At 49.4% G+C, this 26879-nt stretch overlaps 1 protein-coding gene across 6 annotated transcripts in view; it reads right to left on the minus strand.

The window, feature by feature from the left end:
- SEMA4A (semaphorin 4A) overlaps positions 1-26879 on the minus strand; it is a 96751-nt gene that overhangs the window by 13267 nt on the left and 56605 nt on the right. For 5 of the 6 annotated variants that reach the window (XM_083166397.1, XM_083166400.1, XM_083166399.1 and 2 more), the window contains 4 exons: positions 5159-5298; positions 4098-4258; positions 3803-3862; positions 2630-2728 (listed from right to left, as the gene is read on the minus strand). In XM_083166397.1, coding sequence (XP_083022523.1) covers positions 2630-2728; positions 3803-3862; positions 4098-4258; positions 5159-5298 — 460 coding nt within the window. Of the gene's footprint in view, positions 1-2629; positions 2729-3802; positions 3863-4097; positions 4259-5158; positions 5299-23212; positions 23315-26879 lie in introns of those variants that run through there. The other variant, XM_083166401.1, reaches the window with a different exon arrangement.

Consider the following 26879-nt stretch of genomic DNA (forward strand, 5'->3'; position numbering starts at 1 on the left):
GACTGATGCTACTCACAGTGTACGTGCAGTGCGGGCAGAGGGAGAGACTGACGCTACTCACAGTGTACGTGCAGTGCGGGCAGAGGGAGAGACTGACGCTACTCACAGTGTACGTGCAGTGCGGGCAGAGGGAGAGACTGATGCTACTCACAGTGTACCTGCAGTGCGGACAGAGGGAGAGATTGATGCTACTCACAGTGTACGTGCAGTGCGGACAGAGGGAGAGACTGACGCTACTCACAGTGTACGTGCAGTGCGGACAGAGGGAGAGACTGACGCTACTCACAGTGTACGTGCAGTGCGGACAGAGGGAGAGACTGACGCTACTCACAGTGTACGTGCAGTGCGGGCAGAGGGAGAGACTGACGCTACTCACAGTGTACGTGCAGTGCGGGCAGAGGGAGAGACTGACGCTACTCACAGTGTACGTGCAGTGCGGGCAGAGGGAGAGACTGACGCTACTCACAGTGTACGTGCAGTGCGGGCAGAGGGAGAGACTGACGCTACTCACAGTGTACGTGCAGTGCGGGCAGAGGGAGAGACTGACGCTACTCACAGTGTACGTGCAGTGCGGACAGAGGGAGAGACTGATGATACTCACAATGTACGTGCAGTGCGGGCAGAAGGAGAGACTGACGCTACTCACAATGTACGTGCAGGTGCGGGCAGAGGGAGAGACTGACGCTACTCACAATGTACGTGCAGGTGCGGGCAGAGGGAGAGACTGACGCTACTCACAATGTACGTGCAGTGCGGACAGAGGGAGAGAATGACGCTACTCACAATGCACGTGCAGTGCGGGCAGAGGGAGAGACTGACGCTACTCACAATGTACGTGCAGTGCGGGCAGAGGGAGAGACTGACGCTACTCACAATGTACGTGCAGTGCGGGCAGAGGGAGAGACTGACGCTACTCACAATGTACGTGCAGTGCGGGCAGAAGGAGAGACTGACGCTACTCACAATGTAGGTGCAGTGCGGGCAGAGGGAGAGACTGACGCTACTCACAATGTAGGTGCAGTGCGGGCAGAGGGAGAGACTGATGATACTCACAATGTAGGTGCAGTGCGGTCAGAGGGAGAGACTGATGATACTCACAGTGTACGTGCAGTGCGGGCAGAGGGAGAGACTGATGCTACTCACAATGTAGGTGCAGTGCGGGCAGAGGGAGAGACTGATGATACTCACAATGTAGGTGCAGTGCGGGCAGAGGGAGAGACTGATGATACTCACAATGTAGGTGCAGTGCGGGCAGAGGGAGAGACTGATAATAATCACAATGTAGGTGCAGTGCGGGCAGAAGGAGAGACTGACGCTACTCACAATGTACGTGCAGGTGCGGGCAGAGGGAGAGACTGACGCTACTCACAATGTACGTGCAGTGCGGACAGAGGGAGAGACTGATGATACTCACAATGTAGGTGCAGTGCGGGCAGAGGGAGAGACTGATGATACTCACAGTGTACGTGCAGTGCGGGCAGAGGGAGAGACTGATGCTACTCACAATGTAGGTGCAGTGCGGGCAGAGGGAGAGACTGATGATACTCACAATGTAGGTGCAGTGCGGGCAGAGGGAGAGACTGATGATACTCACAATGTAGGTGCAGTGCGGGCAGAGGGAGAGACTGATAATAATCACAATGTAGGTGCAGTGCGGGCAGAAGGAGAGACTGACGCTACTCACAATGTACCTGCAGTGCGGGCAGAGGGAGAGACTGACGCTACTCACAATGTACCTGCAGTGCGGGCAGAGGGAGAGACTGATGCTACTCACAATGTACGTGCAGTGCGGACAGAGGGAGAGACTGACGCTACTCACAATGTACGTGCAGTGCGGGCAGAGGGAGAGACTGACGCTACTCACAATGTACGTGCAGTGCGGACAGAGGGAGAGAATGACGCTACTCACAGTGTACGTGCAGTGCGGGCAGAGGGAGAGACTGATGCTACTCACAATGTACCTGCAGTGCGGGCAGAGGGAGAGACTGACGCTACTCACAATGTACCTGCAGTGCGGGCAGAGGGAGAGACTGATGCTACTCACAATGTACGTGCAGTGCGGGCAGAGGGAGAGACTGACGCTACTCACAATGTATGTGCAGTGCGGGCAGAGGGAGAGACTGATGATACTCACAATGTACGTGCAGTGCGGACAGAGGGAGAGACTGACGCTACTCACAATGTATGTGCAGTGCGGACAGAGGGAGAGACTGACGCTACTCACAATGTATGTGCAGTGCGGGCAGAGGGAGAGACTGACGCTACTCACAATGTATGTGCAGTGCGGACAGAGGGAGAGACTGACGCTACTCACAATGTATGTGCAGTGCGGGCAGAGGGAGAGACTGACGCTACTCACAATGTATGTGCAGTGCGGACAGAGGGAGAGACTGACGCTACTCACAATGTATGTGCAGTGCGGGCAGAGGGAGAGACTGACGCTACTCACAATGTATGTGCAGTGCGGGCAGAGGGAGAGACTGATGCTACTCACAATGTATGTGCAGTGCGGGCAGAGGGAGAGACTGACGCTACTCACAATGTACCTGCAGTGCGGGCAGAGGGAGAGACTGATGCTACTCACAATGTATGTGCAGTGCGGGCAGAGGGAGAGACTGACGCTACTCACAATGTACGTGCAGTGTGGACTGAAGGCGTTGGTCCCGCAGGTGTACAGGTGGGTATCGTTTACAGGGAGAAGCAGCCGGATGAAATTAAAACACTCCGTCTGTGGAAGACATTAATAATTAGTAACAGAAAACCCAGCAGAGTGCACAGTGGTAAGTACAGCCTGGGGTACAAGCACAACATACAGCGCCTTCAGCGACAGCCTATATGCCCCTCTGCGACCTGCTAATCGCACCACTAACACCCCCTGTGGTCATACCATGCTTACATACAAATAAACCCTTGTGATACTTTTACTACACAATGCGACCGTTCCAGGTGTCCGTCTCAGAAAACGTTCCGTTATGTGACCTTCTGCAATATGTCTTCTGCAAAATGTGGGAAGTAGTTTGGGGGTGCTGGCGCTCTAGGGTTAAATGATAAATGTGAATTGTCCAATGTCAGTGGGTGATAAAGTCTGTGGCTGGTAGCGATAACACATTTATCATTTAACCCTAGAGCTCCAGCACCCCCCAACTACTTCCCAGCTATCTACAAGGGGGACCAGGACTCCCCCTATCGGTGCAGGTCGCTAAGGGTTCCCCTTTCCTCTCAGAGCGCTGTACAAACACCATTCACCCTTCTGCAATATGTACACAGACTACTGCGACACGTCCTGTGTCGCCCCTCTGCCCGAGCCATTCGCCGCTAAATATACCACTTTGTATTGTATTAGAATATAAATATAATATAGTTTGGTTGTACACTGGACACTCAGGTAATACAGCAAGTTAATCATTCTGCCAGGTGCCCTCCTAAGAATAGCACATATATATATTATTTCTAAAAAGGTGATTTTTCAGGACGCTCCCTTTTTCTCCCTTCATACTTAACCAAAACCGATAAAGTACCATTTGAAACATTACGTTCTCTTTTTCTAACGAATTGATCAATTATAATTGCACATTGTATTGTTTGCTTACAAATCAAAATATTTTTTTTTGACAATATCCCGTTTACACGCTCAACTTTTCCGCTGCACTGTATCCGATCAGCGTATGATCCATGGGGATTCCACACACTAATAAGATTAGCAGCACTGCTACATAACCGCCATTGCTGCTACCAGACCGCTACGCAGAGCTAGCAGTCACCAGTAAGTATGAAGCACTGAGCGATGAATAGGGAGTCTCACCTCTTTCCGTGCCTTGGTCTTACAGTTACTGATCTGTCCCTCGTCGGGCGGCCAGTATATCTGAGAAGATGGAAATGAGAAATTATATGGAGGTACAGTAACGCCATGAAGAGAATTATCATGTAGATCATTATTGTATTGTATAGTGCTGGCTAGTGGAGGGGGACTACCGGACACCAGTAACATGTAGGAATGTGAAGGACATTACTGGAGACCAGTCACATGGAGTTGGGGGGGGGGAGAGACTGCCGGGGACAGGTCATATGTAGGGGGATACAGGTCAGATGTCAGTTACCTCTCGCAGTAGTTGGACATTAATGGGGTCCTTGGTGCTGAGGGCTAGGATTCGATCCCTGGCTCCAACATACAGTGTCTCCTGGTCTCCTGAGAGGTGGAACTGGTCGTAGTTCTGGACGCTGGGCTGGATAAAGACATTCACCGATCTGGAGGGGTCCCCTACGACACGGACAGCGGAGAGGTTATTACACAGACAGACGCTGGAGAAGGTTCATGTAGGGCTGAATCTAGGGGGGTTAATTTGACCCTATTCTGATTGGTGGACTGAAAGCTCTCAATTGTGCACTTAGGGGGGATTTCTGATTGCCCAGAAATCTTAACTCAGGCGCTCAAATCAATTTTTTATTATTTATTTGTTACATTTCAATGATGACGTAGCAAAAAAAATTTCACATCCAACTTAGCTGCACCCTCTGCTTCTGATTGGCCCACTGCTGTCATAAGTCCACAGCTGTACCAGACAGTGATGGTTGAAATTAATGGTAGTTTTCCCACAATGGTTTCCTGCTGATAGAGCCACAAGTCATTCCTCATTTCTTTTGAACTCCCCCGGCAGCTCCCGGGAGTCCTCGCATCCGATTGGCACTTGATGTGCCATTTGTTACACGCGATAAATCCCAGGGAGCTGCCGGGGGAGTATAACGGAATCTGGAGCACATGCGATGTGCTGCGGATGGCTCGGATTCCGATTTATCCTATGTTCTGTAGGTCCAACCTCCGATCTTATGCTCACGGGTACACACATCGGATGCCATTGGGCGTCAAACACCTGCAATTCGGACACGGATTTATCGGCCCGATCCGTTGGAATTGGATGAAAAAGGCCAGATCGCACAAGTGTATATACATGGGCAATACGTAAAGCCACCCCAGTGTGAGATTCCAGAGCCAGATGCAGGAAGCGGGATTGGAAGATCCCTCTCCAGTGAGAAGGATATGTCACTGGGATCACCTATTACAGGCCACAGGTAATGTAAGAGGAGAAGCCATGTATACAGGGTGCCCTCTATTAACACAGATTATATCCAGTATACCAGTGGATGCAGTGCCCCCGCTCACCATGCTGGAATGTGATCCTGGGCACAAGCTCGGCTGGTACTCCGGTCACCAGCGCCAACACCAACCACTGAACGACAACCACAGGAAACATGGTGGCAAAATCGTGATCACAGGTCCCCACTCTCAGTTCTGTCCCAGCGCTGCAATGACAAAGAGACATAAGTTACCCCACACTGCAGCAGACACCTCGCAACAGCACCCAGCGCCCTGTAGTGTAAGCTTACATTAATATCATACATTACTAGGTACCCAACAGCCCGGGACAGAGCAATGCTCTGCAGATCACTAGAGAGGTCAGTAATGTAATAATCTGCAGCATATATCACTATGTACCTGTCAGGGGGTAGATGGGACAGAGCAATGTTCTGCAGGTCACTAGAGAGGTCAGTAATGTAATAATCTGCAGCATATATCACTATGTACCTGTCAGGGGGTAGATAGGACAGAGCGATGTTCTGCAGGTCACTAGGAGGTCAGTAGTGTAATAATCTGCAGGATATATCACTATGTACCTGTCAGGGGGTAGATGGGACAGAGCGATGTTCTGCAGGTCACTAGAGAGGTCAGTAATGTAATAATCTGCAGGATATATCACTATGTACCTGTCAGGGGGTATATAGGACAGAGCGATGTTCTGCAGATCACTAGGGAGGTCAGTAATGTAATAATCTACAGGATATATCACTATGTACCTGTCAGGGGGTAGATGGGACAGAGCGATGTTCTGCAGATCACTAGAGGTCAGTAATGTAATAATCTGCAGGATATATCACTATGTACCTGTCAGGGGGTAGATGGGACAGAGTGATGTTCTGCAGGTCACTAGAGAGGTCAGTAATGTAATAATCTACAGGATATATCACTATGTACCTGTCAGGGGGTAGATGGGACAGAGCGATGTTCTGCAGGTCACTAGGGAGGTCAGTAATGTAATAATCTGCAGGATATATCACTGTGTACCTGTCAGGGGGTAGAAGGGACAGAGCGATGTTCTGCAGATCACTAGGGAGGTCAGTAATGTAATAATCTACAGGATATATCACTATGTACCTGTCAGGGGGTAGATGGGACAGAGCGATGTTCTGCAGATCACTAGAGGTCAGTAATGTAATAATCTGCAGGATATATCACTATGTACCTGTCAGGGGGTAGATGGGACAGAGTGATGTTCTGCAGGTCACTAGAGGTCAGTAATGTAATAATCTGCAGGATATATCACTGTGTACCTGTCAGGGGGTAGATGGGACAGAGCGATGTTCTGCAGGTCACTAGGGAGGTCAGTAATGTAATAATCTGCAGGATATATCACTGTGTACCTGTCAGGGGGTAGAAGGGACAGAGCGATGTTCTGCAGATCACTAGGGAGGTCAGTAATGTAATAATCTACAGGATATATCACTATGTACCTGTCAGGGGGTAGATGGGACAGAGCGATGTTCTGCAGATCACTAGAGGTCAGTAATGTAATAATCTGCAGGATATATCACTATGTACCTGTCAGGGGGTAGATGGGACAGAGCGATGTTCTGCAGGTCACTAGGGAGGTCAGTAATGTAATAATCTGCAGGATATATCACTATGTACCTGTCAGGGGGTAGATGGGACAGAGTGATGTTCTGCAGGTCACTAGAGAGGTCAGTAATGTAATAATCTGCAGGATATATCACTGTGTACCTGTCGGGGGGTAGATGGGACAGAGCGATGTTCTGCAGGTCACTAGGTCAGTAATGTAATACTCTGCAGGATATATCACTGTGTACCTGTCAGGGGGTAGATGGGACAGAGCGATGTTCTGCAGATCACTAGAGGTCAGTAATGTAATAATCTGCAGGATATATCACTATGTACCTGTCAGGGGGTAGATGGGACAGAGTGATGTTCTGCAGGTCACTAGAGAGGTCAGTAATGTAATAATCTGCAGGATATATCACTATGTACCTGTCAGGGGGTATATAGGACAGAGCGATGTTCTGCAGGTCACTAGTGCCATCACAGTATGGGCAGTAAAGCGGACTCTCTAATAGAGCGATGTTCTGCATGACGCCAGGTACTACAGGTAAGTAACAATACTAGGTGTTATTCCTTCTATTACCAGATTATTTTGTTTACCTAAGCAACACGACATTATGAATCACTGGTTACACAGATATGACACCACGTGTACATTACAGGATGCCCAATTCCCCATTACACACCCACTTCCTCTATCTGCCAGCATTACTTCTGCCCAATACATAAGTGAAGGACCCACCGGCCAAGTAAGGGGGAAGGAAAACCGGGATCGCTTCCTCATTCCTCTGCTGCTGTGGGGCGAGTTACCTCTCGCTGTTATGGGGGAAATGCATCAAACGTTGGGGAGAGATAAAAGCACCAATCAGCTCCTTACTGCCATGTTACAGGCTGGGTTTGCAAATGTCAGTTATGAGCCAATTGGTTTACACTATCTCACCTCTCTCCAGCCTCGATACTTCTCCCCAGAGTGTTATAAGAACATTACTCACAGAACCGCCAAACTCTCTGCTACCTCCATGCAGTCCACAAATCAGGTTACATAAGCGCACACATCCTGCCAACCTTACATACTGTAAGCCTGCGAGCAGGGCCCTCTGACCTCCAGCTCTGACTTTTTATTCCCAGAATATGCTGCCCCCCCACCACCTCCTCAGAGGAAGCCCAGGCCGCTCCGATCTCTCGATAGAAAACATAATTCTTACAAATACCGGCCGAGCAGCTTATCTGTGATGCTCTAGACCGGGCTATAAGACCAGAGGGCTATGGGACATATTGGAGAGATCCAAGGTTTCCATCACACAGGTAATGTGCGGCCTGTCCGCTACACCCACCAGGACAGGGGACCGGTCAGCTGTCCGGCATCTGTGCTGGGGGTGCTCGGTACCACGCCTGTATTGGGCAGCTGGGATATCCGGGTATCCCGACGCACTCCTGTTGCTTTTTTTGGACCTTAAGAAAGAATCCCAGCGTAGTGGAAATTGCGCTGTAGACCTCGCTGACACCTGCGGCAGCAGAAGCAGAACTCTGGGAGGCAATGGAGTCATCTGCCGCCGGGCTCCTGCTCCCAAGGGGGCCCCCCTCTCATCCCCTGCTAGTTTGAATCAGTTAATTGAAAGCCGTCGTTATCACTTCGGAATCGGTACATCTGTCAGAATGAACTTAGGTCTACAGTCATTAGATCGACCCCACTAGGTCGACTGGCAGGAAGGTCGACCTGACTTAAGGTCGACATGGGCCAAGGTCGACATGACTTAAGATCGAATTTGCATAAAGGTCAACATGAGGAAGGTCGACTGGTCATAAGGTCGACATGGGTTTTTCACTGTTTTTTGATCCGAATGTCGACACAGTCGACATGGACACAGTTGGCAATGAGAATCGGACCCTCGCTTCGCTCGCGATGCTTCGGGCACGGTGCCTCGCTGCGCTCGGCACACTATTTTATTCTCCCACCACGCCCTAGTGGATGGTAGGGCATGAAATACCGCCTGTCGGCACATGTCGGCTCAAAAAAACAGTGAAAACCCCATGTCGACCTTATGACCAGTCGACCTTCCTCATGTCGACCTTTATGCAAATTCGACCTTAAGTCATGTCGACCTTGGCCCATGTCGACCTTAAGTCAGGTCGACCTTCCTGCCAGTCGACCTAGTGGGGTCGACCTAATGACTGTAGACCTAAGTTCATTCTAATAGATGACCGCTTCCCATCACTTCTGTAGCTGACTTCTCCTCCTAGCATCATTTTTGCAGGTGTCACACCCTGTATTAGAACCCATGACCTGTCTTACTGGAGACAGACACCTTAAGGTACCCATACACTAGTAAGATTTATCTTCAGATCTGGCCGGTTGGAACAAAAACATGGTTATGGATGAGAGACAGTTTGTCAGTTTTCCAGCATTTCCAAGCAAATGGTCAACTGTCATTTGCTCTCATCCATAACCAGGATTTTGTTCCAACCAGCCAGATCTGAAGATAAATCTGTGTGTGTATGGCCACCTTTACTGATTGAGCTATTGGGGGGCACCAAAATTTATCTTGCCTCCGGGCAACTGGTATGAACTTACACCACTGTGCGGCAGCATAGGTTAGAATCACAGTACATTATCTAGGATGAAGCCCCCTACTCATTGCAGTACCAGATGAAGGAAGGGTAGAACACGGCTACATGTAATGTCCGTGTACTGGTCACACATTACACGTGTCATCGCTGATGGCATGCACATAAATACTCCCAGGGAATAACTGGAATTGTTACCCTCCGTCACCTCTTCTCACCGAAACGTGACTCACACAGGCCCCTCCCTCCACACTTACTGTAATCACCTCCTTATTAAAGTTCCAGTCTCCCAAGTATTCCCGGATGTAGCACATATAGGTTGTAGATTCCTAATAAGCTGCCTATATGGTGATCACCGAATGAACAGATCTACAGCATATATGTGGAGATTAACCATTCAGTGTCAGCGCCAGATCCATAATCCAGCAGATCGAAGTTCAGTTAGGCCGCAACAGTGGAAAGTAGGCCCCCTGGTGTAAGGCCAGAGAATTGCAGAAGGATACAGTAAAGGTGTCATTCACAGAGGACACGGCTTCCTTATACTGCAGTATTGTTAGTGGACCGGTCACTAAGTAATAGGTGATATGCTGCAAGAGATCAGATGGTGCAATACACAGGCGCCTTCAGCATCAGTGACAGACCACACATGAGGACATGTCAGACACTTCCCCTTAGTACTTTCCCAATGCCATCTCACTGGTACTCACTGGTTTGTGCAACAGAACACGAGGACATGCACTGACACTAGGGGGAGGAAGGTACAGGGGAAATCTGAGGAAGAATTACCTCACAGAAAGGGTAGTAGATAAGTGGAATAGCCTCAGCAACATGGCAGACTCCTGAGCACTACCCAGAGAATGCAACGTATTACCCACGTCCCGCAGCCATGCCAGCGCTTCTGCAAGCCTACGCTCCAATATGGTTCCAAAGAAAGCACCATATGTGACCCAAGCCCACTCCCTGCCCTCCGGATTCTCCTGACAGAGCCGCTGGTACCTCATGCTGGACGGGAAATGGTTTCCCCCTTGCCGACTGACCGTCAGATGCACCAATCTCAGTCATCCATGGTCAAGAAAATCCATGTGTGCGCCCCCCACACATTCCACATAACAGGCTCCCATGTACCATTATTATTGCTATGTACATTGGGCCTGATTGGACAGTTGCTAATTTGTGTAGCCCAGTGTCAAAGTCCAGTTGCATCTACACCATAATAAACTGGTCTGGCCGCCATCTTGGTTCGCAGAATTACACAAATGGAGTATAGGAATCAGGTGAAATAATAATGCGAACCCCGTGCGCAGCCGGACGACTACACATAAATTCATATCCCACGCTCACAAATAATAAAATATAGATCATTTGGTTTTAATTCGCAGCACATAGTTTAAATGGTAAAACACGATCTTTTCTATGCATATTTCGCATCTGTGTGTTCCGTCTCTCATGCGCAGCGCTCTGGTCTAAAGTACGCAACTTGTAACAGCTGGAAGTTATGGAACAAATACATATTTCATAGTCACATTGCCACAAGGACAGTGTACTTGGGAAATTCCAGTCATTACAGCTTGAGTTATGACCCCTATGATGATGCCTTGGGACAAAGGGGGTTATTTTGGTTCACTCTTTCTGACAAATTCCTTCTTAGATGGACAAAACCATGTGCACTGCAGGTGGGGCAGATGTTACTTGTGCAGAGAGAATTAGATTTGGGTGGGGTTTTACTTCAAAGAGAGATCTTTATTGCAGTGTTAAAATAAAGCAGCCAGTATTTACCCTGCACAGAAACAAAATAACTCACCCAAATCTAATTCTCTCTGCACATTTTACATCTGCCCCCCTGCAGTGCACATGGTTCTGTCCATCTAAGAAGGATTTTGTCAGAAAGAGTGAACTAGAATAAGGCCCAAAGACACAGAGGTGCATCCCCTGCACCAATCTAAGAGAAGCGACACCTGATCATCTGACCAATGGAGACCCTCCCTGCCCCTTCTACCTGGACACTATAAGAGGTGAAGCACAACCTAGGAGCTCTCTCATTGTACTTTTCCTTCTTCCTGGGCTGTAATCTGGATAGAATACAGGGAGCTCGGACCGAGTTGCGCCCGCATGTTGAAAGATGGTAACGGTGCATTTCCTTGCATCTGTATTGTGGCTGATTGTATTTATATCTGTATTTCCCCTTTTTGTAATTAGATAGTATTTCGTATTGTACTGGATCTGTATATCCTGGTATTTGCATATATATTCCTATCTGTAACCCCCTGCTGTCCTCTAGGGACTCAAATATACGGTTAAGGACTTTGTACCCTTATTCCGGAACTTATACTGTCTCATGAATCATTCGCAGTAGGCGGTAAGGTTTACAGGAATTTATACCTGGTGTAATCACTTATATCAAAGTACTAAGTACTGCGAACTAGATACCGCCATCAGGGTATCGTTATATGGTGTGTGCAACACTAATAAGGTTCGCCACGTGACGCTACGCTTTAGTTCGCTCGTAGCGCGGAGTAAAAGGTTGTACGTTTACGGAAACAGTACGTAAACTGCGCACTTCACTTATTATCCATCAGTTTGATACTAATTAGTTATTGACACCAGCTATCAGGCATATGCCTCCCTGCCAGAGTGAGATCCCGCCACATACAAGCCTGTGAATTGCTTAGCGCGCCTTGTGAAAATATCCCAATGCTGCGATTAGCTGCAAATCCATTCGCAACTGCTCCGCATCAAATTATATATCCAGTGTGTGCAGCCTGCCGATAGCCCAGGACTAACTCAGCGGCTGTGATAGAAAACAGGCTTATCGGGAGCGGAGCTGATGTCACATGACTTCCCCTCACAAACCTGGCCACCTTTATCAAGGTGACCTTGAAAAAGCTGCTGTAGACAGCGAAACGCGTAGGTGTTTATTCTTAAAAGGACTTAAGGTCATTTGAACTCTTGCCAGCGAAACCCTTGCCAGCGCTATTCCAACTTTGCACTTGATATATCCAAGGAATTCAATCCAAAGTGTTTTATCACGAGCTGTACTGGGAGAACAAGTGGACTGGTTCAACTACCACCATCCGTGGCATACAGATTACTCTGGAGGCACGCCACCTCCTAAAGGCCCGGCAATTCTCTGTGGAAACACCAGAATATTCTCACTCTTCCTCAAAAACCAACTAATTGGATTACAAATCATTTTGCGTTCCTTGGACTCCCACAACAAAACCCACCGGGGTTCCTTTCAAGGACTGGCACACCACTCTAACAACATAATGGGTGACTATTGACCTCATGTCCATATTGTCTTTTAAAGAATCTTGTATTTTACCAATTGTTTATTGTTTTGCATAAATTAAAATTGCTTATTCCCCTTTTTCATACCTGACCAGGTTTTCTTTTTCTTTTACATAATTTATGATATTATAATTGTATACTAGCGCATCCAACCGTTCCCACTCCATAACATAGCCCTGTACTGGTACATAACGGCATGCATGTCTAACCTAAGAAACAAGATGGCCGACGTGAGAATAGCCGATACCAGATATTACAAAGTATAGCTCCTCACTGGCACCTGATGGCCTCAATGTCTGACCTATAAAACAAGATGGCCGACGTACTGCTCCGGTTACCACTTAGCTGATTACACCTTCGCTGAGCAACACATAGAAAACATGATGGTCTGTAAATCAGAGACTTGCACGGCTACACTAATTATATAATATATATACTGTATACTAGGTACGCAGTAGAATGAGACAATGACTGGGTTGCACTACTTGGCCCCAGATGCATCCCCGATCATCGCTGTCACTTTCCACCTCGCTTCACATTGTCAATATTTGCCTTGCAAACAATGCAAATAGCCCAGGTGCTGTCTAGTAAGGTGGAGGAGGGAGGTGACGGGACACAACCAGCTCCTGAGTCACCAGCTCGGGCCACCTCTCCTGTCACAGAAAACCATTCACCTCACTGATCCCTTACTGCAACACCATAGGACCCTTCTACCCAGCCTCACAGACCAATGGTGGCACAATTACCCAGGGTGCACTACTCCATGCCTAATATTACTGGTTAATATACTGTATCACATGGGGTATGACTAAGCTTATATACAGGACAAAGAAACCCCGAGTGTGCTGTAATATAAATGAGCGCTCACCGCAGGGGGAACATTGTCCCCGTATCACAGATGTCTCCCTGGCAGACACCGATCTGACTGGTTACACCAGGTGTATTATGTTACGTGTGGCTTGGCACAGCTCGCCGAGTCACCATACACAGCGCAAGGTCTGCCCGTCAGTGTTTATGTTGGGGAAATCCAGCGACCAGAAATCTGGTGTCACTGTCTGGTTATCCGCACACAGCACAAAGACATCATAGAAACAAATACATTTATACAGCTCCTATGAGGAGGGGTGCCAGGTGAGGGCACAAGGTGCCGGGGAAGAGAGGAGGGGGGTGCCAGGTGCCGGGGCAGAGAGGAAGGGGGGTGCCAGGTGAGGGCACGAGGTGCTGGGGCAGAGAGGAGGGGCAACCAGGTGAGGGAACGAGGTGTCGTGGCAGAGAGGAAAGGGCACAAGGTGTCAGGGCAGAGAGGAGGGGGTCCCAGGTGAGGGCACAAGGTGCCGGGGCAGAGAGGAAGGGGTGCCAGGTGAGGGCACAAGGTGCCAGGGCAGAGAGGAAGGTGTGCCAGGTGAGGGCACAAGATGTCAGGGCAGAGAGGATGGGCCCCAGATGAGGGCATGAGGTGACAGGGCAGTGAAGAGGGGTCCAAGGTGTCGGGCAGAGGAGGGGTGCCAGGTGAGGGCACAATATGCTGGGGCAGAGAGGAGGGGTGCCAGGTGAGGGCACAAGATTTCGGGGCAGAGATGAGGGGTGCCAGGTGAGGGCACAAGGTGCCGGGGCAGAGAGGAGGAGGGGGGGGGGGGTAAAACAATAGTGTTTTGATGCATTTACCAGAAAAAAATAAACAACTGAATAACTGACAGGTGCCCCCGAGCCCTGGTCACCCGCCCGGTAATACGGACAAAGGGTGTAGCCCTATGTATAACATGGATGCTGCGGAATGTATTTTGTGTGGTCACAGCGGACACGCAGCAGCACTCCCGCCAGTCACACACACATTACATTCCACCCTACACAAGCCGCTTATACAGGGGGTGTGCTCATACAGGGGGTGTGCTCATACAGGGGGGTGTGCTCATACAGGGGGGTGTGCTCATACAGGGGGGTGTGCTCATACAGGGGGGTGTGCTCATACAGGGCGTGTGCTCATACAGGGGGGTGTGCTCATACAGGGCGTGTGCTCATACAGGGCGTGTGCTCATACAGGGGGGTGTGCTCATACAGGGGGGTGTGCTCATACAGGGGGGTGTGCTCATACAGGGCGTGTGCTCATACAGGGCGTGTGCTCATACAGGGCGTGTGCTCATACAGGGCGTGTGCTCATACAGGGCGTGTGCTCATACAGGGCGTGTGCTCATACAGGGCGTGTGCTCATACAGGGCGTGTGCTCATACAGGGCGTGTGCTCATACAGGGCGTGTGCTCATACAGGGGGGTGTGCTCATACAGGGGGGTGTGCTCATACAGGGCGGTGTGCTCATACAGGGGGGTGTGCTCATACAGGGCGTGTGCTCATACAGGGGGGTGTGCTCATACAGGGCGTGTGCTCATACAGGGGGGTGTGCTCATACAGGGGGGTGTGCTCATACAGGGGGGTGTGCTCATACAGGGGGGTGTGCTCATACAGGGCGGTGTGCTCAAACAGGGCGGTGTGCTCATACAGGGCGGTGTGCTCATACAGGGCGTGTGCTTATACAGGGGGTGTGCTTATACAGGGCGTGTGCTCATACAGGGCGGTGTGCTCATACAGGGCGGTGTGCTCATACAGGGGGGTGTGCTCATACAGGGCGGTGTGCTCATACAGGGCGTGTGCTCATACAGGGCGTGTGCTCATACAGGGCGTGTGCTCATACAGGGCGTGTGCTCATACAGGGCGTGTGCTCATACAGGCAGGGCCGTAAGGCTTCTCAGCACCCTAGGCAGAACTTCAACCCACTGCCGCCCCCCCCCCCCCCATACTGCCACCAATAATCATTTTCCAACCCCTTAATGCATACTTGCATAACATTCAGGAATGGCAGGGAGCCTCCCAAAAGTTGAGCGATCCTCCCAGCCCCCCCAGGAAGGTGGGCAAGTCCCCTGCTATCCCTGCACAGTAGGAAACAGTAGGAAAGTATGCCTCAAGAGAAAGTATGGAGGTGAGGTGTCCACCTGCATTAAGTACAGCAAGGATCGTAAGACATCCTTGATAGGTAGACTTGGTGGCACCCCCCCCCCCCCCCCCAGATCCCGGCACCCTAGGCAGCTGCCTAGTGGTAGAGCCGGCCCTGTATACAGGGCGGGTGCTTATACGGGGGGTGTCAGTGAGGATGCATGGCTGCAGCTTCCAGGCTGAGCAGAGTTGGGTGTCAGCGTTAATAATGCCATCTGACATGGGCATAGCGCCCGCCAGCAAATCTGTACCCTGCAGCCTGGAGAATGACAGATCCTGAGAACTAAGCAAAGTACACATAACAGGCGGCACTGAGATACTGAGATACTGAGCAGATCCTGAGAACTAAACACAGTACACATAACAGGCGGCACTGTGTACTGAGATACTGAGCAGATCCTGAGAACTAAACACAGTACACATAACAGGCGGCACTGAGATACTGAGCAGATCCTGAGAACTAAACACAGTACACATAACAGGCGGCACTGAGATACTGAGCAGATCCTGAGAACTAAACACAATACACATAACAGGCGGCACTGAGATACTGAGATACTGAGCAGATCCTGAGAACTAAACACAGTACACATAACAGGCGGCACTGTGTACTGAGACACTGAGATACTGAGCAGATCCTGAGAACTAAACACAGTACACATAACAGGCGGCACTGTGTACTGAGATACTGAGCAGATCCTGAGAACTAAACACAGTACACATAACAGGCGGCACTGAGATACTGAGCAGATCCTGAGAACTAAACACAGTACACATAACAGGCGGCACTGAGATACTGAGCAGATCCTGAGAACTAAACACAATACACATAACAGGCGGCACTGAGATACTGAGATACTGAGCAGATCCTGAGAACTAAACACAGTACACATAACAGGCGGCACTGTGTACTGAGACACTGAGATACTGAGCAGATCCTGAGAACTAAACACAGTACACATAACAGGCGGCACTGAGATACTGAGCAGATCCTGAGAACTAAACACAGTACACATAACAGGCGGCACTGAGATACTGAGACACTGAGATACTGAGCAGATCCTGAGAACTAAACACAGTACACATAACAGGCGGCACTGTGTACTGAGATACTGAGCAGATCCTGAGAACTAAACACAGTACACATAACAGGCGGCACTGTGTACTGAGATACTGAGCAGATCCTGAGAACTAAACACAGTACACATAACAGGCGGCACTGAGATACTGAGATACTGAGACACTGAGCAGATCCTGAGAACTAAACACAGTACACATAACAGGCGGCACTGTGTACTGAGACACTGAGACACTGAGCAGATCCTGAGAACTAAACACAGTACACATAACAGGCGGCACTGTGTACTGAGATACTGAGCAGATCCTGAGAACTAAACACAGTACACATAACAGGCGGCACTGAGATACTGAGACACTGAGACACTGAGCAGATCCTGAGAACTAAACACAGTACACATAACAGGCGGCACTGAGATACTGAGACACTGAGATACTGAGCAGATCCTGAGAACTAAACACAGTACACATAACAGGCGGCACTGTGTACTGAGATACTGAGCAGATCCTGAGAACTAAACACAGTACACATAACAGGCGGCACTGAGATACTGAGACACTGAGACACTGAGCAGATCCTGAGAACTAAACACAGTACACATAACAGGCGGCACTGAGATACTGAGACACTGAGATACTGAGCAGATCCTGAGAACTAAACACAGTACACATAACAGGCGGCACTGTGTACTGAGATACTGAGCAGATCCTGAGAACTAAACACAGTACACATAACAGGCGGCACTGAGATACTGAGACACTGAGATACTGAGCAGATCCTGAGAACTAAACACAGTACACATAACAGGCGGCACTGAGATACTGAGACACTGAGATACTGAGCAGATCCTGAGAACTAAACACAGTACACATAACAGGCGGCACTGTGTACTGAGATACTGAGCAGATTCTGAGGGTCGCCCACCTGTGACGGGTGTGGATCGTTTTAATCGACGACACTAAGGTCGACAGTCATTAGGCCGACACCGATGGATCGACAGGGGGAGAGGTCGACAGGTGTCTAGGTCGACATAGGACAAGGTCGACATGGGTTTAGGTCGGAAGGCCGACATTGTTTTATTACCCGAATGTCGAGTCTACACAGTTGGAAGGCAACCGCAGTCCCTTGCATTGCTCGCTTCGGGCCACTATTGTGTTCGACCACCATGCCCTAGTGGATGGTAGGGCATGAAATACCGCCTGTCGGCACAAAAAAAAAGTAAAAGAAAAGCATGTCGACCTTCCGACCTGAATCATGACGACTTAACGCTATGTCGACCTTGTCCTATGTTGACCTAGACACCTGTCGACCTTCCCCCCTGTCAACCCAAAGGTGTTGACATAATGACTGTCTACCTAAGTGTGGTCGATAATTCGACTGGCACTACTACACAGCACAGCCAATGACTACAGCTCCCAGCCTGAGCCACACCGGCCATACAGCTCCCAGCCTGAGCCACACACCGGCCATACAGCTCCCAGCCTGAGCCACACACCGGCCATACAGCTCCCAGCCTGAGCCACACACCGGCCATACAGCTCCCAGCCTGAGCCACACACCGGCCATACAGCTCCCAGCCTGAGCCACACACCGGCCATACAGCTCCCAGCCTGAGCCACACACCGGCCATACAGCTCCCAGCCCGAGCCACACACCGGCCATACAGCTCCCAGCCCGAGCCACACACCGGCCATACAGCTCCCAGCCTGAGCCACACACCGGCCATACAGCTCCCAGCCTGAGCCACACACCGGCCATACAGCGTGCAGGTCTGGGCCTGATCAGGCTGTTCCGTGCAGGATCCTGGAATGTGGCGGTTACAGAGGGCCTTATTCTAGTTCACTCTTCCTGACAAATTCCTTCTTAGATGGACAGAACCATGTGCACTGCAGGGGGGCAGATGTAACTTGTGCAGAGAGAATTAGATTTGGGTGGGGTTTTACTTCAAAGTGAGATCTATATTGCAGTGTAAAAATAAAGCAGTCAGTATTTACCCTGCACAGAAACAAAATAACTCACCCAAATCTAACTCTCTCTGCACATGTTACATCTGCCCCACCTGCAGTGCACATGGTTTTGTCCATCTAAGAAGGATTTTGTCAGAAAGAGTGAACTAGAATAAGGCCCAGAGTCTCACTCCAATGTGTAGATTTGCAGAACACCGCACTATGCGGCCATTTCTGCACCAACACTGCGGCGTTAGACTGACTCGTAGGTGCTCACATTTATAATTTTTGGGGGAGGGGGGTTATCAAAAGTTTGAGAAATGGTATGCCAATTTCTAAATGGATCCACGCGCCACTATGGACCAATCAGCAGTCAGCGATGCAGGGGTAGTGCTTTCTTCGGGTGCCCCCAGCCCTGCGTGCACAAGGAAAGCTCCGTGCAAGGAGATCACAGGACCTGGAGGGAACCAGTCGGTACACAATACACAGTGCAGGAGGCAGCCTGGGGAGGGTCACACTGCACTGCAGACTAGTCACGCAACATTCGCCGGTCACATTCTCTCCTTTATGGTTTATGGGGTTATCCAGTAACTTTATAGCTGGAGTACGGTGCCTGGCCCGGTACGTCCAAGGCTGCTTTATAAACATGTTCCTACGCGGCCAACACCTGCGCCATTGTTGTCATGTGACGGAGCGGCTGCTGCATTATTAATGGTGTTTGTTAGCTGAAGGGGCCCATGTTCACTGAATGAGGCTACGCGCTGGTGTCTCCGCTCATCACCTCTTAGTAGATGCAAAATAATGTGCAGGAAACAGATCTCCTGCATGTTCCTACAAGACATGACGGAGGCACACCTCTCACACACACACACACATACACCTCTCACACACACACACACACACACACACACACCTCTCACACACATACACACACGCGCGCACGCACAGACGTCAGCAGCTGCACACTATCTGCCAGTAACTAGTGTCAGTACGGGCCACCCCCCAGGTGCAGGGACAGGGCTCCGAAAGGACCCCGTCCCTGCGATGTGCTAAGCCGGGCGCCGGGGGTCTGCACATGCGCTGTTAGTGCTGATCCCCCCCCCCGTGTGTAGCCCATAAGCTACCGTCATCTCATAATGGCGAATGCCCAGGGATGCGAAGCACTGATGCCCGATGTGGATACATTGGGCAGCTTTGCATCCCCCATAGTAACCTATGGGGGAGGTGGCCGGTACTGATAAATGGGCCCCTATGCCTTATACCCATGTGGTGAATGACCCATCGCAATGAGCAAGCACCAGAGGTAACGCAGCAGAGCGATCCACCCAGGACGCGATGCAAATTACATCAGTCTGGGGGAAATAACCCAGGACCAGGAATACAGAGCGATGTTCTGCAGTAATGTAATAATCTGCAGGATATATCACTATGTACCTGTCAGGGGGTAGATGGGACAGAGCGATGTTCTGCAGTAATGTAATAATCTGCAGGATATATCACTATGTACCTGTCAGGGGGTAGATGGGACAGAGCGATGTTCTGCAGGTCACTAGGTCAGTAATGTAATAATCTGCAGGATATATCACTATGTGCCTGTCAGGGGGTAGATGGGACAGAGCGATGTTCTGCAGGTCACTAGGGAGGTCAGTAATGTAATAATCTGCAGGATATATCACTATGTACCTGTCAGGGGGTAGATGGGACAGAGCGATGTTCTGCAGGTCACTAGGGAGGTCAGTAATGTAATAATCTGCAGGATATATCACTATGTACCTGTCAGGGGGTAGATGGGACAGAGCGATGTTCTGCAGGTCACTAGAGAGGTCAGTAATGTAATAATCTGCAGGATATATCACTATGTACCTGTCAGGGGGTAGATGGGACAGAGCGATGTTCTGCAGTAATGTAATAATCTGCAGGATATATCACTATGTACCTGTCAGGGGGTAGATAGGACAGAGCGATGTTCTGCAGGTCACTAGAGAGGTCAGTAATGTAATAATCTGCAGGATATATCACTATGTACCTGTCAGGGGTAGATGGGACAGAGCGATGTTCTGCAGTAATGTAATAATCTGCAGGATATATCACTATGTACCTGTCAGGGGGTAGATAGGACAGAGCGATGTTCTGCAGTAATGTAATAATCTGCAGGATATATCACTATGTACCTGTCAGGGGGTAGATGGGACAGAGCGATGTTCTGCAGGTCACTAGAGAGGTCAGTAATGTAATAATCTGCAGGATATATCACTATGTACCTGTCAGGGGTAGATGGGACAGAGCGATGTTCTGCAGTAATGTAATAATCTGCAGGCTATATCACTATGTACCTGTCAGGGGGTAGATAGGACAGAGCGATGTTCTGCAGTAATGTAATAATCTGCAGGATATATCACTATGTACCTGTCAGGGGGTAGATGGGACAGAGCGATGTTCTGCAGATCACTAGAGGTCAGTAATGTAATAATCTGCAGGACATATCACTATGTACCTGTCAGGGGGGAGGTGGGACAGAGCGATGTTCTGCATGTCACTAGAGAGGTCAGTAATGTAATAATCTGCAGGATATATCACTATGTACCTGTCAGGGGGTAGATGGGACAGAGCGATGTTCTGCAGATCACTAGGGAGGTCAGTAATGTAATAATCTGCAGGATATATCACTATGTACCTGTCAGGGGGTAGATGGGACAGAGCAATGTTCAGCAGGTCACTAGGGAGGTCAGTAATGTAATAATCTGCAGGATATATCACTGTGTACCTGTCAGGGGGTAGATGGGACAGAGCAATGTTCTGCAGTAATGTAATAATCTGCAGGATATATCACTATGTACCTGTCACTGGGTAGATGGGACAGAGCGATGTTCTGCAGGTCACTAGAGAGGTCAGTAATGTAATAATCTGCAGGATATATCACTATGTACCTGTCAGGGGGTAGATGGGACAGAGCGATGTTCTGCAGTAATGTAATAATCTGCAGGACATATCAGTGTGTACCTGTCAGGGGGTAGATAGGACAGAGCGATGTTCTGCAGTAATGTAATAATCTGCAGGATATATCACTATGTACCTGTCAGGGGGTAGATGGGACAGAGCGATGTTCTGCAGATCACTAGAGGTCAGTAATGTAATAATCTGCAGGACATATCACTATGTACCTGTCAGGGGGGAGGTGGGACAGAGCGATGTTCTGCATGTCACTAGAGAGGTCAGTAATGTAATAATCTGCAGGATATATCACTATGTACCTGTCAGGGGGTAGATGGGACAGAGCGATGTTCTGCAGATCACTAGGGAGGTCAGTAATGTAATAATCTGCAGGATATATCACTATGTACCTGTCAGGGGGTAGATGGGACAGAGCAATGTTCAGCAGGTCACTAGGGAGGTCAGTAATGTAATAATCTGCAGGATATATCACTGTGTACCTGTCAGGGGGTAGATGGGACAGAGCAATGTTCTGCAGTAATGTAATAATCTGCAGGATATATCACTATGTACCTGTCACTGGGTAGATGGGACAGAGCGATGTTCTGCAGGTCACTAGAGAGGTCAGTAATGTAATAATCTGCAGGATATATCACTATGTACCTGTCAGGGGGTAGATGGGACAGAGCGATGTTCTGCAGTAATGTAATAATCTGCAGGACATATCAGTGTGTACCTGTCAGGGGGTAGAGGGGGTAACATGTAAGCAGTCACGGAGTCAGTAGGGGGCAGTTATAGGATACAGCAGACAGAAGATAAGGTACACTATACATCCCTAGTATTGGGCTTGTATCTACAAATCACAGGGGCTCGGCGCTCACACTATACACAGTGGATATGTACTGATGAATGCACGGGACCCCAATTTCTTGCAGATTCTAATGGTGTGAACACGAGATACGGTGACTGGGTCACCACCAAGTAGGTCGACATGCAGATAGGTCGACATCAGTTTAGATCAACATGCAGATAGGCCAACACACAGTAAGATCGACAAGGTTTTGTTTTTACCGTTTTCTGAGCCGACATGTGCCGACAGGCGGTATTTCATGCCCTACCATCCACTAGGGTGCGGTGGTAGAATAGTGTGCCCGAAGCATGGCGATTGCAGCGAGCCGTGCGAGGGTACGTTTTAGTGTTTATGTTGACTGTGTCGACATAAGGGTTTAAAAAAAAAAAGTAGACTTTTTCCCACTGGCGTTCTTTCCCATGTCGCCCTAATGACCCTGTTGACCTAAATGCATGTCTAGCAACTTGCTGGTGACCAATGATCCGCACGCTTGTACACACTGTGAGATCTCTGCACCATACAATCTGCACTATAGTCATCGCTGCCCTGTCTATCGGGTTCCATCTGTGCTGGAGCCGCATCAGGATCGCAAGGTAAAAACCTGTGAGATCAGCATACAATATATGTCAAATCTCCCCGTGTGTACGCAGCATTACACTAGGGGTCCGGTGCCGGGGAGCTGGCGGACTGTAAATCCCCACTGTGTATATTGTCAGCCAGTCCGTGCACAGCCCCTGTGATATATTGTTATATATGTTATACAGAACTTGGAGTAAGTACAACACACACATTATATATATATATTTTACACACACACACACACACACACACACACACACACACACACACACACACACACACATATATACACGGTGAGGTGCTGGGCACAGGTGGGCACTCACCACACGGTGGCTCTCGGAGAAGGGAGGGCAGTGCTGCTGTCGCTGTGTATGTGACTGAGGAATGAGGAAGACACAGACCTCAGCCTGAGCTGCTAGGACTGGCACCGATCCTCTCTTAAAGGGACAGTACACAAATACTCAGCCTGCCAGCAATACACACAGTTCCGGATAACAGAGAGCAGTAACACAGCAGTATACACAGAGACAGCGCCTGATAACAGAGAGCAGTAACACAGCAGTATACACAGAGACAGCGCCTGATAACAGAGAGCAGTAACACAGCAGTGTACACAGAGACAGCACCTGATAACAGAGAGCAGTAATACAGCAGTGTACACAGAGACAGCGCCTGATAACAGAGAGCAGTAACACAGCAGTATACACAGAGACAGCGCCTGATAACAGAGAGCAGTAACACAGCAGTATACACAGAGACAGCGCCTGATAACAGAGAGCAGTAACACAGCAGTGTACACAGAGACAGCACCTGATAACAGAGAGCAGTAACACAGCAGTATACACAGAGACAGCGCCTGATAACAGAGAGCAGTAACACAGCAGTATACACAGAGACAGCGCCTGATAACAGAGAGCAGTAACACAGCAGTGTACACAGAGACAGCGCCTGATAACAGAGAGCAGTAACACAGCAGTATACACAGAGACAGCGCCTGATAACAGAGAGCAGTAACACAGCAGTATACACAGAGACAGCGCCTGATAACAGAGAGCAGTAACACAGCAGTGTACACAGAGACAGCGCCTGATAACAGAGAGCAGTAATACAGCAGTGTACACAGAGACAGCGCCTGATAACAGAGAGCAGTAACACAGCAGTATACACAGAGACAGCGCCTGATAACAGAGAGCAGTAACACAGCAGTATACACAGAGACAGCGCCTGATAACAGAGAGCAGTAACACAGCAGTGTACACAGAGACAGCACCTGATAACAGAGAGCAGTAATACAGCAGTGTACACAGAGACAGCGCCTGATAACAGAGAGCAGTAACACAGCAGTATACACAGAGACAGCGCCTGATAACAGAGAGCAGTAACACAGCAGTATACACAGAGACAGCGCCTGATAACAGAGAGCAGTAACACAGCAGTATACACAGAGACAGCGCCTGATAACAGAGAGCAGTAACACAGCAGTGTACACAGAGACAGCACCTGATAACAGAGAGCAGTAATACAGCAGTGTACACAGAGACAGCGCCTGATAACAGAGAGCAGTAACACAGCAGTATACACAGAGACAGCGCCTGATAACAGAGAGCAGTAACACAGCAGTATACACAGAGACAGCGCCTGATAACAGAGAGCAGTAACACAGCAGTGTACACAGAGACAGCGCCTGATAACAGAGAGCAGTAACACAGCAGTATACACAGAGACAGCGCCTGATAACAGAGAGCAGTAACACAGCAGTATACACAGAGACAGCACCTGATAACAGAGAGCAGTAACACAGCAGTGTACACAGAGACAGCACCTGATAACAGAGAGCAGTAATACAGCAGTGTACACAGAGACAGCGCCTGATAACAGAGAGCAGTAACACAGCAGTGTACACAGAGACAGCGCAGAGCAGTAACACAGCAGTGTACACAGAGACAGCGCCTGATAACAGAGAGCAGTAACACAGCAGTGTACACAGAGACAGCGCCTGATAACAGAGAGCAGTAACACAGCAGTGTACACAGAGACAGCGCCTGATAACAGAGAGCAGTAACACAGCAGTGTACACAGAGACAGCGCCTGATAACAGAGAGCAGTAACACAGCAGTGTACACAGAGACAGCGCCTGATAACAGAGAGCAGTAACACAGCAGTGTACACAGAGACAGCGCCTGATAACAGAGAGCAGTAACACAGCAGTGTACACAGAGACAGCGCCTGATAACAGAGAGCAGTAACACAGCAGTGTACACAGAGACAGCGCCTGATAACAGAGAGCAGTAACACAGCAGTGTACACAGAGACAGCGCCGGATAACAGAGAGCAGTAACACAGCAGTGTACACAGAGACAGCTCCGGATAACAGAGAGCAGTAACACAGCAGTGTACACAGAGACAGCGCCTGATAACAGAGAGCAGTAACACAGCAGTGTACACAGAGACAGCGCCTGATAACAGAGAGCAGTAACACAGCAGTGTACACAGAGACAGCGCCTGATAACAGAGAGCAGTTACACAGCAGTATACACAGAGACAGCGCCTGATAACAGAGAGCAGTTACACAGCAGTGTACACAGAGACAGCGCCTGATAACAGAGAGCAGTAACACAGCAGTGTACACAGAGACAGCGCCTGATAACAGAGAGCAGTTACACAGCAGTATACACAGAGACAGCGCCTGATAACAGAGAGCAGTAACACAGCAGTGTACACAGAGACAGCGCCTGATAACAGAGAGCAGTTACACAGCAGTGTACACAGAGACAGCGCCTGATAACAGAGAGCAGTAACACAGCAGTGTACACAGAGACAGCGCCTGATAACAGAGAGCAGTAACACAGCAGTGTACACAGAGACAGCGCCTGATAACAGAGAGCAGTAACACAGCAGTGTACACAGAGACAGCGCCTGATAACAGAGAGCAGTAACACAGCAGTATACACAGAGACAGCACCTGATAACAGAGAGCAGTTACACAGCAGTGTACACAGAGACAGCGCCTGATAACAGAGAGCAGTAACACAGCAGTGTACACAGAGACAGCGCCTGATAACAGAGAGCAGTAACACAGCAGTGTACACAGAGACAGCGCCTGATAACAGAGAGCAGTAACACAGCAGTATACACAGAGACAGCGCCTGATAACAGAGAGCAGTAACACAGCAGTGTACACAGAGACAGCGCCTGATAACAGAGAGCAGTAACACAGCAGTGTACACAGAGACAGCGCCTGATAACAGAGAGCAGTAACACAGCAGTGTACACAGAGACAGCGCCTGATAACAGAGAGCAGTAACACAGCAGTGTACACAGAGACAGCGCCTGATAACAGAGAGCAGTAACACAGCAGTATACACAGAGACAGCACCTGATAACAGAGAGCAGTTACACAGCAGTATACACAGAGACAGCGCCTGATAACAGAGAGCAGTAACACAGCAGTGTACACAGAGACAGCGCCTGATAACAGAGAGCAGTAACACAGCAGTGTACACAGAGACAGCGCCTGATAACAGAGAGCAGTAACACAGCAGTGTACACAGAGACAGCGCCTGATAACAGAGAGCAGTAACACAGCAGTATACACAGAGACAGCGCCTGATAACAGAGAGCAGTAACACAGCAGTGTACACAGAGACAGCGCCTGATAACAGAGAGCAGTTACACAGCAGTGTACACAGAGACAGCACCTGATAACAGAGAGCAGTGGAGACACAGATCAGCATACCTCCCAACATGACCCATGCCAGGAGGGACAAATTACTCTGCTTCTGGACTTTACTCTTAATGCATGATTGCCATCACCTGTGTTGAACAGATTTACTAATAAGAAAGGTGTCACCACAGGTGATGGCAATCACTAATTAAGAGGAAAGTGCAGCAGCAGAGCATTGTGTCCGTCCTGGAGAGGGTCATGTTGGGAGGTGTGGATCAGACTCTCAGCAGTCTATACATACAGACACAGCACCTGATAACAGAGAG

This window comes from Crinia signifera, chromosome 12, assembly GCF_055691185.1.
Source record: "Crinia signifera chromosome 12, ASM5569118v1, whole genome shotgun sequence".
NCBI lineage: Eukaryota > Metazoa > Chordata > Amphibia > Anura > Myobatrachidae > Crinia > Crinia signifera.